Source organism: Helianthus annuus, chromosome 6 (assembly GCF_002127325.2).
Source record: "Helianthus annuus cultivar XRQ/B chromosome 6, HanXRQr2.0-SUNRISE, whole genome shotgun sequence".
NCBI lineage: Eukaryota > Viridiplantae > Streptophyta > Magnoliopsida > Asterales > Asteraceae > Helianthus > Helianthus annuus.
The window spans coordinates 107,060,201-107,075,042 of record NC_035438.2 but is presented as its reverse complement, the minus strand read 5'-3'; the positions used below and the strand labels follow the sequence as shown (position 1 = coordinate 107,075,042).

The following is a 14,842-nucleotide window of genomic DNA, read 5'->3' as shown; positions in this document are numbered from 1 at the left end:
GCCATTTGTTTGCTTAGGAGTGCTTTTGTTGCCCTACGACATGGTGTCGATACAATTAAAATCGTCTAGGGTTGGATTGCTTCCTATTTCGTCACACATATTGATGTCCTCGCGAAACATTAATGATCAACGATTTCATTGACGCTTTTCATATTACATTTGATACAAATACATCTTACATGCAGGTTTTATACAAATACATTTCATACAGATAAAGCGCATGGTTTTTATACAAATACATTTCATAATTGACAGATACATCTTATACAACTAAACTGCATGAACTCGCTCAACTTTTGTTGATGTTTTCAAACTTACATGTATTTCAGGAAATTAGTGGACCATGCAGATATTTCAGTCAAGAAAAACAAGTATCCAGACTCCATGCCAACTATTGAAGGGTTTTCCCATTATATACCGCCTCTTTGCTGTAATATAGTGGACAAAGCCTTGACATTTTAAGACTTACATTTTGATGTATGAAACAATGACAGTTTCTTTTCAGTTGATGGTTTGTAAACAATACACTAAACTTATGTTGCGTTATTTCGAACAATTATGGTAATGGCATTAGAGCATGTTTTATTCATTTAGTATGTTCACTTATATTGTTATGCAATGAGAACCGATCAGATCACACCTCGCGCTTCCGCTACGAGCGGGTGTGACACCTTAGATGCCTTAAAGTCTGTTAAAACATCATTTTGTATATTTGTTAAGATCCGCCTGTGGATCCGTTTCTACAACCGTCTGTATAATTATTATTTTGAACTTTGAACATTCGGTTTGTAATAGTAATTTCCTTCCAAGCCTTCCGCTGTGCTATAACTGTGTTTAATTGACTATGATGATATCAACTACGTCACGATACTCCCCACCGGGCACACCGGATTATGTGGAAATATCGGGGTGTGACAGCATTCATGTTACCGACCGCTCTTATTGCTTCCAAATCCAAACTGACATCCAATCTCGTATTCGCGAAGCACAATACTCATTTGCCAATGAAAAAACTTGTATGATGAGAGGCAGTGGGGTGCCGAAAGTCAACTCGAGTCAAAATCTAATGGTATCCTCTACTCTATCGACCGTATTTGGGTTCCCAACCATGACAACCTTCATGATCTTTTGATGAACAAAGCGCCTAAATCACAGTATGCCATTCATCCCGGTGCGGACAAAATGTATCAAGATCTCCGTCGAATCTATTGGTGGCCCAGCATGAAAAACGACATTGCCCTCTTCGTGGCAAAGTGTCTCACATGCTCCAAAGTAGAAACCTAACACCAACGTCCTTCGGGTCAACTTGTACAACCCGATACCCCGATGTGGAAATAGGAGATCGTTGCTATGGACTTCATTACCGAATTCGCATGAACATCTTTCGGACATGATAATATTTGGGTAATCGTTGATGGTCATGATTAACCGACTCACCACTTATAAAACCCACAAAGGAGTTATCCCCAACTTGTGGGTAATTTAATATTTAGCATGGTTGACCAAATCGGCTCACTTTCTTCCAATCCGCGAAGACTATAGAGTTGAGAAAGTGGCACGTATCTACATCGCGGAAATCATCAGTCTTCATGGTACTCCTCTCGACATCATCTCCGATCGTGATGGTCATTTCACTTCCTGCTTTTGGTAATCATTTCAAGCCTCCTTGGGCTCTCAACTCAATCTTTGTACATCTTTCCATCCTCAATTCAATGGACAGATGGAACATACTATCCAAACTCTCGAAGATATGCTCCGTTCTTGTGTGATCAACTTTGGTGGCAATTGGGATGTATATTTACTATTGGTCAAATTCTCGTACACCAATAGTTGCCACACTAGTATCAAAATGGCACATTTCAAAGCACTTTATGGTCGCAAATGTCATTCGCTTATTTGTTGGCACGAGATCGGCGAAGCACAAATCACCGGTACCGAGCTCATCTAAGAGACGACAGATAAAATTCTACAAATCCGCGATAACTTACTCAAAGCAAGAAGTCGGCAAAAGAATTATGGCAACAAGCGACGCAAAACTTCGGAATTCAACGTCGGTGATCTCGTACTCCTCAAGGTATCTCATTGGAAAGGAGTAGTTCGTTTTGGAAAGAAAGGAAAACTTGCCCCTCGATACGTAGGTCCTTTCAAGATCCTCGAAAAGATTGGAAGAGTAGCTTATCGACTCGACTTACCTCAAGAGCTCAACAACGTTCATCCGACTTTTCATGTGTCAAAGCTCAAGAAGTGCTTAGTCGATGAAGGACTTCAAATTTCACTCGACGACATACGCATCGATGAGTCTATGCACTTCATTCGACTTTTCATGTGTCGAATCACAAGAAGTGCCTAGGAAACTCACCAAGTTTTATTTATGCATTTTTAGGTTATAGTTGTGAAATTTGCAAAATGTTGTACTTTACTTTCGAAACAATGTATCTAATGATTTAAATTAATGAAAATGAAATTTTGAGTTTAATTATTGTCGCAATCTAGTGTTATGATGCTTCTGAGCAATCTATTACATCTTGTTTCGATGTTTCTGCCATCGATTGGTGTGTGACAATACTGGTAATAAATTGTGAACCTCAGGTGTCCAATTGCAAAAAAAAAAAAAGTAACTTTTTCTTTTTGGATGAAACAAACAAATCTGCCCAAACAATTTTAACATTTTACTCATTTATAAAGAGTTAAATGCTTGGTTGGTCCCTGTGGTTTGCAAAAATTTCATACTTGGTCCTAGTGGTTTACTAATTACATGCGTGGTCCCAAAAGTTGTCAAAAATGAACTCGGTTGGTCACCTGATCTAACCTCTGTTAAGTTTCTCAGTTAACTATGTGTGAAATGACTATATTACCCTTAAACAATTAAAAGAAATAAAATATATATATATACTCTCCCTCCTTCTCAAAACCCCTCTGCTCTTCTTCAATTACAGCCACACACTCACCCCTGATTCCCTCAATTCTCCAACGACTAGTCGGTGCCCGCCGCAACACCAACCACCGGTGCCCCGTTCTTGTTCCGTCAAGCACCCACAGCCCCTGCTCATTACCTCTTATTCAACTCCGGAGAACCCGATTCCGGCAGGCCGGCGCTGTGAATCCGACAAAGCACACACCCATCTCCTCTCTTGAACTCTCCTGGGTTCGATCGACGCTGGCGACCTGCCGGTGACGAAATGACGATGATGATGATGATGATGATGATGATGATGATGATTAACGCGATGAGGAAGATGATGGACGCTGATTTTGATGTTTCAATGTATCTGTCAACCCCATCTTCTAACCCCTCTCTATCTCCTTGTCTCGCTTCTCTTTTCATCGTCTCCGCTTGGCAAATGTACATATTCAACCCTCTTTAGATCTATTTCTTCACAACCCAATTCGTGGTATTCTAACAAATGCATTAATTACGCATCTGTAGATCTGTTATTAGCATGATTTTAAACCTAATTTTGCGAATTTGATGTTGATTTAGAATGATGTTTATGAATACGGTGTCGTTTTGTTATGTTTTGCTTAGGGACAAGTTGTTTAGGGGTTTTCAGTTAAACACTATCCCACCGGCACTAAAACGTCGGAGGTGAGGAATGATCATGACTCGTTCTGGAATTTTCAGATAGATACATTGACAAATGATGATTTCCTTTTGCTTTAGGGTGTTGAAATTTTGTAGGTTAATTTATTTTTTGAGTTACAACAAATATACATGCATTGTTCTTCAATTACAGGCCTAGTGACAGTGGAGGTGGAGGTGGAGGAGGTGTTGGTGGTGGGTTGAACATGGAGGAGGTGGTGGGTTAGAGAGACAGAGAGATGGGGGAGAAGAAATGTGGGGTGGGTCCATTGCTTTTTGTTTTTTAAATTGTTCATGGACAATTTAGTCATTTCACAAAGACTTAACTGAAAAATTTAAGAAAGGTTAGTATTAAGGACCACCCGAGTTCAAAATTTTCAACCATTGGGACCAAGTGTGTAATTAGTGAACCCTTGGGACCAAGTCTGCAATTTTTGTAAACCACAGGGACCAACCAAGCATTTAACTCCATTTATAAATAATTCCCAATGTTTCATCTGCCTAAATCTGCCCAAATCTTCAGGATGATTTTAGGAAAAAATACACTTTTCATCCTTTATGTTTGTATTGAATTGCAATGGATAGCCTTTAACTTCAATAATTACAGTCACAGTCCTTTATTTGTAAAACTCATTACACTCTACGTCCTTTGGCCCTAACCAAGTTATAATTTTCAGTTAACTATGACATGTGCAGGGCATTTATGTCTTTTTACCCAATCTATTTATATTATATATTATAAGAATCAATAAAACTGATCTCTCTCTCTCTCTCTCTCTCTCTCTCTCTCTCTCTCTCTCTCTCTCTCTCTCTCTCTCTCTCTCTCTCTCTCTTCTCCCCATTCATCACCAATAAAGCTTCTGGTTGATGGTACATTATATTTAGTGAGAGAAAATATACGTATAGAGAGAGAAACAGACATATAGATTTAGAAATAGAATGTAAAGATTCCACAAATTTGGATTTCAATGGAACCAAGAATAGGCCTATTTGGTACGAGGTAATGGAATGTAAGATGGAATGGAATGGACGGAGGAATGGAATGGACAAGGGAAAGAAATGGATCATTCCCATTCCATTGTCATGTTTGGTTAGTCTTATATAAATGGAGTGAATCATTAATTTGTGATGCTTGGTAGGTGAAAAAAGACAAAAATACCCCTACCATAAAATAAAGAAAACTTACCATTTTTCATAACAACTAGATCAAAATTAAAATGAATGCTCAAGATTTACAAAATTACTAATCCTAAAGTTGTGTTTTCGAATTATAAAAAAAAAACAAAATCCTTTTTCAACTAATAAAATCACAACATTATCCAATCAACCTCATACTTGATGGAGGCAAGAGTTTTTCAATATTTGGGCTGCTGATTTGCGTGTGAGCTTGCTTTGTTATATAAAGAACTATACATATTTTATACTAGCAGCAACAAAACCGTTGCCGGTAACACCAGCTATGGAGGCAAAGTTTTTTCAAGGTAAAGGGATTCCAGGTGTAATGTTGATTACTTTCCTTTTAACCAACCAAACATGCCTATTTTTATTACCCTTGAATGGCCTATTCAATTCCCTCCTTCATTACCTCATACCAAACACTACCCTAATGTATTACAGGACGGAATGAAAAAAAAAACTAGGGGTAGCGAAGGAATAGATGGGAGGTGTTTTGAGGTAAAGGGATTCCAGGTGTAATGGTTGATTACTTTCCTTTTAACCAACCAAACATGCCTATTTTTATTACCCTTGAATGGCCTATTCAATTCCCTCCTTCATTACCTCATACCAAACACTACCTTAGGGTTCCATTCCCTCCTTTTAATCTCCTTCACCTTCTTCTAATTTCCACTCTTTTCATCACAAAATCATACTCAATACTGCAACGACGTTGCTGAAGAACACCAATCAACCGAAACCCAATATTCTAACAACAATTTTCTCCGGCTAGATAAAGCAGTATACAGCTTGGGATTTCAACCTAATTTCATCTCAAATCGCATCGTTTACAACCCTAAAAGCCTACCACACGAATTTGAATAATATTATTAAAATTAATGTGGTTCTTAACCTAATTGGATCGGACATTGTTAGTTATTTTTCTGGCGATGTTCATATCCGGAATCTCCGGCTTGTTAAGGTCCGGCCACCGCGGTTTGAGCCACGTAGGCACGCCGGAGCTGAGTTCCGGCTGTTAAGGTTTTTGGATATGTATACAGGGAATATATGTACGGCGGGTTCAGGATCTGTAAGTTTATTTCGTTCTGTGAATGTTGTTTTTAAGTTTAATTATCCGAATTCATCTGTTCTTGATACTAGTTTCATTAATGGTACTTTGGAGAATATGATGTCTGCTTGAAGTGGTGCTTATTTTAAACCGGTGTCGGTTTTGGGGGGGACGGTAATGGTGGTGGTGGTGTGTCGTGGTTCGACGGGGTGATGTGAGGGTGGGTAGGTGGTGGTGTGGTGGCAGGTGCTGATGGTGTGGTGCTGGATAAGTGGAGAAGAAGGAAGAAGAAAAGGGGTTATGGGGTTTTAGTTTGTGGGAGAGAAAAAGGTTTTTATATATATTCTTTATTTTTTTTCTTGTTAAAGATACTTCTAAAATGACTAAAGTACCCTCATGTGCAATTCACATGCTATATTTAATTGAAAATTATAACCTGGTTAGGGTCAAAGGATGTAGAATGTAATGAGTTTTCCAAATAAAGGACTGTGACTGTAATTATTGAAGTTAAAGGCTATCCATTGTAATCTGATACAAACATAAAAGACGAAAAGTGTAATTGTTCCATGATTTTATCATTTTACTCGATTATAAATGATTCCCAACATTTCACTATTTTAAAATTAAATAACTAAGGAACACATGAATTCCTTTGGGCCATCATTGTTAAGGATAGACCCGTTTATATAGATGTTTCATTGTTATGTGAAATACTCGGTATTGATTGTTACGCAACCTTGGTTTTCAAAATAAATATTTTATCGGTCCATTTAATACCTAAAAACCGACACAACATGAAACAACAATGTCATGAAACATGAAAAAATAAATTATAATTATCTTAAAAAGTTATGAACAAATATATTACCTTCATATAAAATAGTGATACTTAAAACACGAATGTAACATAACATTTTGGGATATAAAAGAAAGAGTAAATTGCCATTTTAGTTCCTGAGGTCTGATCTAAATTGCCATTTTAATTAAAATAGTTTTTTTTTGTCTCTGGGTCCCTGACTTTTTCATTTTCTTGCCATTTTGATCATATTGTCTAATTCAGTCTGAAAATCTGGTTATAGCCAGGGGTATTTTTGACATAACTGTTGTGTAGTGATAATCAGGGCTAGTTTACAACATAATTTATAAACCTCATAATAATTTAATGCCAAAAATACCCCTGATTATAACTTGTTTTTTAGACTAAGTTAGACAATGTGATCAAAATGGCAAGAAAAAGGAAAAGTCAAAGACCCAAAGAAGAAAAAAAAAAAACTATTTAGACTAAAATGACAATTTAAACAAAGTCAGGAACTAAAATAACAATTTACTCTAAAAGAAAAACAGCAAATAAAACGTGTAGTAGTTGAGTAAAAGAATAAGATACCAGGTATAATTTTGGGAGTCAAATTGAAAATCCATGAAACTAGTGGGCTTCTTTTGTCACAACTTCACAAAGCAGGTACTAAAATTGAACAGCTAGAGAAGAATACAGTTGTAGCTTCTTCTTGTTAATATTCAAAGTCAAAAAACTTGACCTGCCAATTAAACGTGTGTGCCGGCACGAAGCTTCTTCCACCCCGCCTTCACCATGTATATAAATAAACCATCATTCTTCAACACCCCTTCACAACAATTAATCAAAACCCAATTCACTTATTCATCCGAAAATGGGAATTGACCAAAATTCAGAAGTAGATGTGTTCGATCTGTTACCAGATGCACTTGTGCTTGAAATATTCAACAGAGTTGAAGATGCTAAGTCGCTATCCGCCTGTTCGGTTCTTTGTAAGCGGTTCGGGGATCTTGTAGCGCAAACACAGAACGTTTCGCTTGAAATCACTCGGCGGAAGACGCTGCAGGAGGTGTCCAAGGGTTGGCATATGAATAAATCGAAAGGGTTAATTGCTCGATTTGTATTGAAGCCGCTTCATGCTTTGGTTCATCGTATGGTTTCGAGGAAGTCAAAGACGTGTTGTGATGACGAGGACGATGATATGTTTAGATTGCCTAATGATTTGTTGAAGAATTTTAAGGAAATCCGGTCGTTGTCCGTCAAACTTCCCGGTCATGACGGAGATATCTCGTCAGAAAATGGTTCAGGTGCCTTGTTAAAATGGAAGGCCGAATTCGGGAAACAACTCGAGAGCTGCGTAATATTGGGAGCGACCGGCTTTCACAAAAGGGACGAAACAGAAACCTTAAAATCCGAAGCGCCAGCAGCAGCAGCATCAAACCTAACAAACAAACAGCTTAAAAAACGCGTAGTATGGACAATCTCATGCCTGATAGCTTCTTCTGCACGTCACCATATTCTGAAGCAAATCATTTCATGGAACCACCGTACAATACGAGACGTAAAAATCAGCGACGGAAGCAAGCAAGGGACAATTCAGATGACAGAGAAGCAAGTGGTGGAGCTCAGGAAAGAGATGGATAAGGTTGTGGGACTAGAGAGAACCAAAGTTCCGGCGGTGACGATAAAGATGTGGTACGTGCCGGTCTTGGAGTTGCCGGAATCAGGTGGGGTCATGAAAGGGGCAACTTTGGCGGTCATCAGGCCGACCACGGTGCCGGTGGAGAAGGAGGATGACGTCACTTTGGCCACAGGTGCGTTTGGAGAGGATTTCACGGCCGAAGCTGTTAGGAAGCTGGTTCACACGAACAAGTCTTATACGCTTGAAATGAATTCATTTTGACCAAGGATTTTTTTTATTTTACATTTGTATGTATATCTCATGTTGCTAATTATTTATTCTTTAATTAATTATTTTTTTAACTTTTATTAAAACTAGTGGGTTTACCCGCGCGTTGTCGCGGGATCTAATGTGTACAAAACGCAAAAATGCATATTTGATAGTACAACCAAGTGGTCAACGTTGTGTTTCGAGTAAGCCCTTCTAAAATAAATACTTAGATGTTCGTGAAGTGGGAGATGACCAATTTGAATAACATCATTACTTTTGCACCCCCGTTTGTTTCGTGAAGTAGGAGATGACCAATTTGAATAACATCATTACTTTTGCACCCTCGTTTGTTTCATATTTGACTAAGTTGACATGATAACTTCCATCTAGCCAAAGAATATATTGGATCAACTAAAACACTTGTTTCTTGAGGAATTTCTCACATGCTTCTATATCCTCTTTCATCACATTTAACCATTAGCCTATTTAAAAAATTCGTTGGCCGTTAAAAAAAAATTTGGAAGTTCGGTAAAATATCAATAAATAAAAAGCTCAATGTTCACAATCGGAAATTTAGTAGAATTGAGAGTTTTAAAAGAGAAAATGATGTAAATGACAGTCGATTAAACCATATTAATAAAGGATATGGATGTTTATTTAACAAATATACGAAAATTAGTAAAATAACAAATTATAAGAGAACTTGAAATCTACATTCACCGGTAAAATATACTTTTTACTCTTAAAATAAATTTACTAAAGACAAACTCACTGCACGAAGCTCCTGCATGTGCGGGGTTCAGGATGTGTCAAGCTAAACTTGTGTTTGTTGTAAGCATTCTTGCCTGGTATTTCACTATTTCTGCAAGAGCTCGTGACCTCTAAGTCGGATGGCAACAACTTTACCGTTGCTCTAAGGGTCGCCCCTCATGAATAAAAGTAAAACTACTACAAACTCTAAACTACAAACTTTAAATCGATGTTAATTACATGCCAAAGAATAGGACTGTACCAAATACATAAATACCTTCTAAATAATGCGAGTCTATGATATCAATTTTATTTTACTTGGTCATCCTTGTAAGTGAATGTGTCAAAGTCAACCAAGCAGCTACATTGTCTAGTTAGGTATATCAATCAGTGAGTTATATCATTCGTAAATCATATAAGAATTTTGGGTCGAACTCCATTTTTTTAAATTGGGTGACTTTAAACTTTACGTAGTAAGTTGCGAGAGCCTTTACGTATATGAGATTAAACATATGAATTTACATAACGAATCCGAGCACAACATGAGTTTTTGCGCCCCGTTTGACCCGAAAAAAAAAATAGTTTATCTTAGATTGTTAAATATGAATACCCTAATATTTAGAGAAAAAGAGGTGTATGTAATAGAACCTTGAAGCTTGATGCTCATTTCTTTTTATCTTTAAAACTTGATTGAAATAAATTACCCAATTAGTTTAAGTGACTAAATGATTTTTTTTAATTACATATAAAGTTAAATGGGTTAACATGGGTCAACAACTTGAACACAATCCGTTAAGCTAACGTGTTCAATCCGAAACCCACTTGAAGACAATTCCTTGCCTGTCGCCAGCGCTGGCGTTGTCGAGCGACCAAACCCTACACTTGTTCCTACCAGCCTTCCAGTGATTGACCTTTCCATGATGGACCACCCTGCACACAGGTCCCAACTAATTCTTCAACTTCATGCTGCCTGCAACCAACTTGCAATATATATACATACATCAGTATATAAGATGACTTATTGGCTTTGTATGCATGAGCCTTCCAGGCTATACATGTGTCAAAATTTCACTTTTCATGGTACCAAAAAAGGGGGGTTGACTTGCTTCATTCTTTAAAACTTTATTTACAAAAGGAAACGGTTGAGAAGGCCTTTCGACGTATAGCATATAGTACACTAACCTCATGATCATGAAAACCGGATACAGAATGGCTATTGTAGTTATTATAATGCCTACAAGTGTACATTAAGTGCAGAATATCATGAACCAGTGATTCATTTACGAAAGAACATTGCTTGGCAATTAAAATCATGTACTTACAGAGTCGGCTATACGTTTGGTCCATGCAAATTTCTCAATGATGCATGCAGCAAGTGGGAAGACCAGAAGACTACAAGAAAAACCATAAAAAAGCTTAATCTTACAACTCACATGAAGAGAAGTGGATAGTAAATTTTTAAAAACACCATTACCAGCACATAAGAAGTGGCCAGTCTCTCAATGATCTTGAACTAAACCAAAAATTTGCATTGATCAATAAACCATAGGGTTAATCGAAGAGCAAGGAGGCAAACGGAATGTATAAATTAAGATGAGCACAGGCACCTTCGTAAGATTTTCAATGATGAGCTTGCTGTTTATAGCAAGCAACAAGCACCACTATGCAGAGGTTAAATAGGCCTGCATGACTCTGCTTAAACTTTTTAATCAGACAATTCAGTTATAAGATCTGATCATAATAACGGTTAATAAATAAAAATTATTTAAGTATGTGGAGTCATAAGTACCAATCCAAACACATTTTGCCATACAGGTTTATCTCCTATTATTCTTACAAATCAACTCATTTAATTTGAAGCAAGCACAAAACCTAAGGCTAAAAAACGTGTAAGTTCAAAACCATATCCGGACATAAGAGTCGAATAAAAAAACATACATAAGCACATAGCCACTCAAAAAGCAACAGAAAAATGTAGTGTATTAAAAATATTCTTAGTAAGCTACCAAACAACTAAAAACGTACAATAGTGACAGACAACACCTCATGCAAGCGATAACACGCATAAGCCACGAAAAACTTCAGCTCTTAAAACAAGGATCTAATACAAAATCGTATCATCCTCCTAAAAGTCCTTAACCTAAATCCTACGTCTCGATACACATAATGCACAAAACCGGAGGCTAAAAGCATCTAAGTTGATGTAGCGATTGAAGAGCCAGAGTATATATTTCATTTCACTATCTCAGAAGTCCTAAACAACAATTAGGTAGCAAACTAACCCGTATCGCTAATTTTTTAGAAAGAAAAGAAAACCTGTTTGAAAATGGCGTCAGAACTGAGAGGAGACTCTTTGATTCGGTTATGAGCAGGAGTGCAGGGGCGATAGGCATAATGTCCGCAGAGTAGTAAAACCCAACCCAACGTAAGCTATGCTAACTTGTGCCGGGCCCATGTACAGTTTAGATTAGCTACCAAATTTACATATTTTTAAACCCATTACCTTTTTATTCCTAATCTTTTGCTAGCTATAATTCATACTAACCTGCAAGGGAGATTTGTACATCTCCAACCAACAAAACATAACTTCTTTTCGAATTCATTTGTTTTTTATTAGTATCCAAGTTACCTTTTCCCAAATGATAAACATGCTTTTCCAATACCCGCCTGCTATTTAATGCTTAGCGATGTAGGGGTAAAAAAAAAGTGATTTTCATGTATAAATAGTTAAAATACGCTATTTCAGGTATTAAAGTGCTAAAAATACCCTAAAATAGTGAAAATACACCATCTTTATCATCTAAACAAATAAACTAAATTTTTATAAAAAATTAAAAAGCCTCTAAAATTCGCTATTCTTCAGCTATTTAGTCGCTAACCAGCGAATAGCGCCAATACCTCGCAACGTTATGGCACGCGCTATAGTGGACGCTATTACCACTATTGACATCTATGAATCTAATCTCTTTTAAATAGAACAATTTAGGACGTTATACGAATTTGAATACAAGTTAGACTAATTTTGACCCGTTTAACTTGTACCCATTTTATATTTTGCTACGTTTTTTTTTTTTACATATATCAAATAAAATCACAAAATACAGCCTGAATTGACCCGTTAAATGAGGTGCATATTGGAGACTTTGCAAAAGAAAATTAACGGAAATCACCTGGTCATAGTTAAAAACATACCAATACGAACACCTCCCGGGCCTAAGCGCTGTTGTCACCATACACATAGTGCTTATTCACTGTGATGTTTGCAAGATCACAAAGCTTTTCCACTTTGTTCCCTGCAAATCCAGACCGAACTATGTGAGAATCAATAGTACGGGTGTAAATGATCCAAACTACCTGTTGACTACTGGAGGGCGGCTCACTAAAAGCTTGAGTTGAGCCGAGCTTAAACAAGCTTGAGCCTAAAAATAAGCTCGTTTAATAAATGATCCCAATCGCCGTTCAAAAAAAAAATAAATGATCCCAATCACGGGTTTCACATCATATCCTCAATTCATCATCAACCATATACAGGAATCTAAACCAAACATTTTTTTTATCAGTCAGTATAGCACCATAATATTTGAACTACTTGCTTTGGAAGTTGGAAAACTACATTGGGTATTAAATAAAACAACTTTATTTATAGAGCAGACTTACATGGGTGCACAAATGAAGCACGATGATTCAAATGTAGGCTTTAGAGTTCGGTAGGGTGATGCGAATTAAATTAACAAATAAGAAAGTTCCCCGATAAACTACATTGAAGCCATGCCATTTCCTCTAAGAACATTAAGCTTTTCAATCACATCTGCACTAACAGTTTCCAAAAGCAAATTTAACGGTTAACTATGTCATCAAAACTCACGATGTTGGATTCATTGGCAAAATAATTTGTATTATGTATACCTCTTAAAAAAAGACCTTCTAATGATGCGAGAGCGACTTCGATGAAGTGTGCAGGTTCAAGCTGTCGATCTTTACAAAGAAAATAAACAACATCGTCCTTTCGGCTCTTCTGCTGCCACTCCGGCTCCATCTCCTGCACTGGCTCTGGCCGTCGCTGCTGATTCCCAGGAGACCTTTCACACAGACATTTCATCGAGCACCTTGTATGCAAAATTTTAAAGACAATGAAACAATGCAAAGTGACACTCAATTTGGCCCCATAAGCATAAGTTTATAAAACAAATCACTAAATACGGTATTAACAACTTTATAAAACTTTAAATTTTATAAAGTACATTATTATTCTATATAAAAGATTATGCAAAAACATGAGGTCTCACCTTACAAAGTATAAACCGGTAGCTTCCATATGATCTGTTAAGATACAATGAAGACTCCACATGAGGTCTCACCTTGCAACATGGATTCAAGGTTTTGTCCATAAACTAAAGTAATTTTGGTTTAATTACATTCAAAATACACCCTAATTACACATGTCTAAACCCCAAATCCCAAGCACATAAATTACCAAAAATAGGAATTTTATCAAACACGTAGCGATCATAAAACTCACCAGCATCAATAACAGCATCCCAATCAGTAGCTCCATCTTTAAGAAACTGCTTCATATCCCGATCTACCTGTTCTGATGGTCAAAGAAAAGAGGATGAATGGTGAGGTTGGAGGTTATGCCTGTTCTTGTCCGGTCAGACTGATTTTCCATTTCCAAAAGAGAAAACGAAACAAAGATGTTAAGGTGGTCATCAATGATGTAGTTAATTGAGGCTATTGAATGGGGAGTTCCAATCAAGAAAAAAAAACATAACCGATTAATTAATTAAACCAAATAAATAATAAAAAAGAAATAGAGAAGGAGCATCCACCACACCTTTGGATACCTCCCATACCCAATGGTCTTATACAATTCTCATTCATATTCAATGCTTCCACCGTTTCATTTGCTGCATTCACTCTTTGATTTGATTATGAGATGTCTATTGGGTTTCTTGAGGGCATGGGAGGAAATGTTGTTGAGCGTGTGAGTATGGGATGCACGTGGAATTACTGTTATACCCTCGTGTCTTAAAGTTTTGTACTTTTTACAATTTTACCCTCATAAAACAAGCATTCATTAGTTATACATATTACTGTTAGGTCCATAGTTAACCCTCCTTATAAATAGTTGATGGAAATTAGGGGTTAAGGGGTTGGTTCTCTTGTTTTAGAAACTTGTATTAGACAATTACTATTGTATGCAAGTTTAAGCATTTGAATCATCAAATCTTCAAATCTTCATCATATTGTTCTTGATTTCTTGAATATCATCAAGTTTGGATTCCGCCCATCCTTGGTGATCGTTTGATATCGTTGTTTGATCCGTATTTTCGGGACTTACAATTGCTTAAAGTGTTGGACACGGTGTAAAATTACATATTTGTACATCACATTTCCTTTATATAGTATTATAGACTAGGTATTTTTGCCCGTGCATTGCGGCGGGTACCAGACGAAGACTCGATCGGTATCGCACTACGGTGCGCTCACTATAGCAAATGAAAAAAAAAACCCCAAAGATTATATAGCTATAATATGGCCAAATGGAATCGACGTATTTGGTTCGTTGTTTTTTTTAATTTTGGTTCGACATGTATCAAGCAT

The 14,842-nt window shown here is 37.0% G+C and overlaps 1 protein-coding gene and 1 long non-coding RNA gene across 24 annotated transcripts; one reads left to right on the top strand and one right to left on the bottom strand.

The window, feature by feature from the left end:
- Positions 1–7,471: 7,471 nt before the first annotated feature.
- On the top strand, positions 7,472–8,500 carry LOC110923857 (F-box protein At4g18380). Its single transcript, XM_022167912.1, has one exon. The coding sequence runs from the start codon at positions 7,472–7,474 to the stop codon at positions 8,498–8,500; it is 1,029 nt and encodes a 342-aa protein (XP_022023604.1).
- A 1,375-nt stretch (positions 8,501–9,875) lies between these two features.
- On the bottom strand, positions 9,876–14,224 carry LOC110920961. 23 transcript variants are annotated; one of them, XR_004861157.1, is made up of 10 exons: positions 14,073–14,224; positions 13,758–13,829; positions 13,525–13,558; positions 13,145–13,344; positions 12,896–13,046; positions 10,846–12,657; positions 10,713–10,751; positions 10,561–10,630; positions 10,421–10,472; positions 9,876–10,208 (listed from the first exon to the last, which is right to left on the bottom strand). It is a non-coding gene; the product is annotated as an uncharacterized LOC110920961 (long non-coding RNA). The 23 variants fall into 23 exon arrangements; XR_004861158.1 differs by having other exon boundaries at positions 10,846–12,531; XR_004861156.1 differs by lacking the exon at positions 14,073–14,224 and having other exon boundaries at positions 10,846–12,531; positions 12,593–12,657; positions 13,758–14,062.
- Between the last annotated feature and the right edge of the window lie 618 nt (positions 14,225–14,842).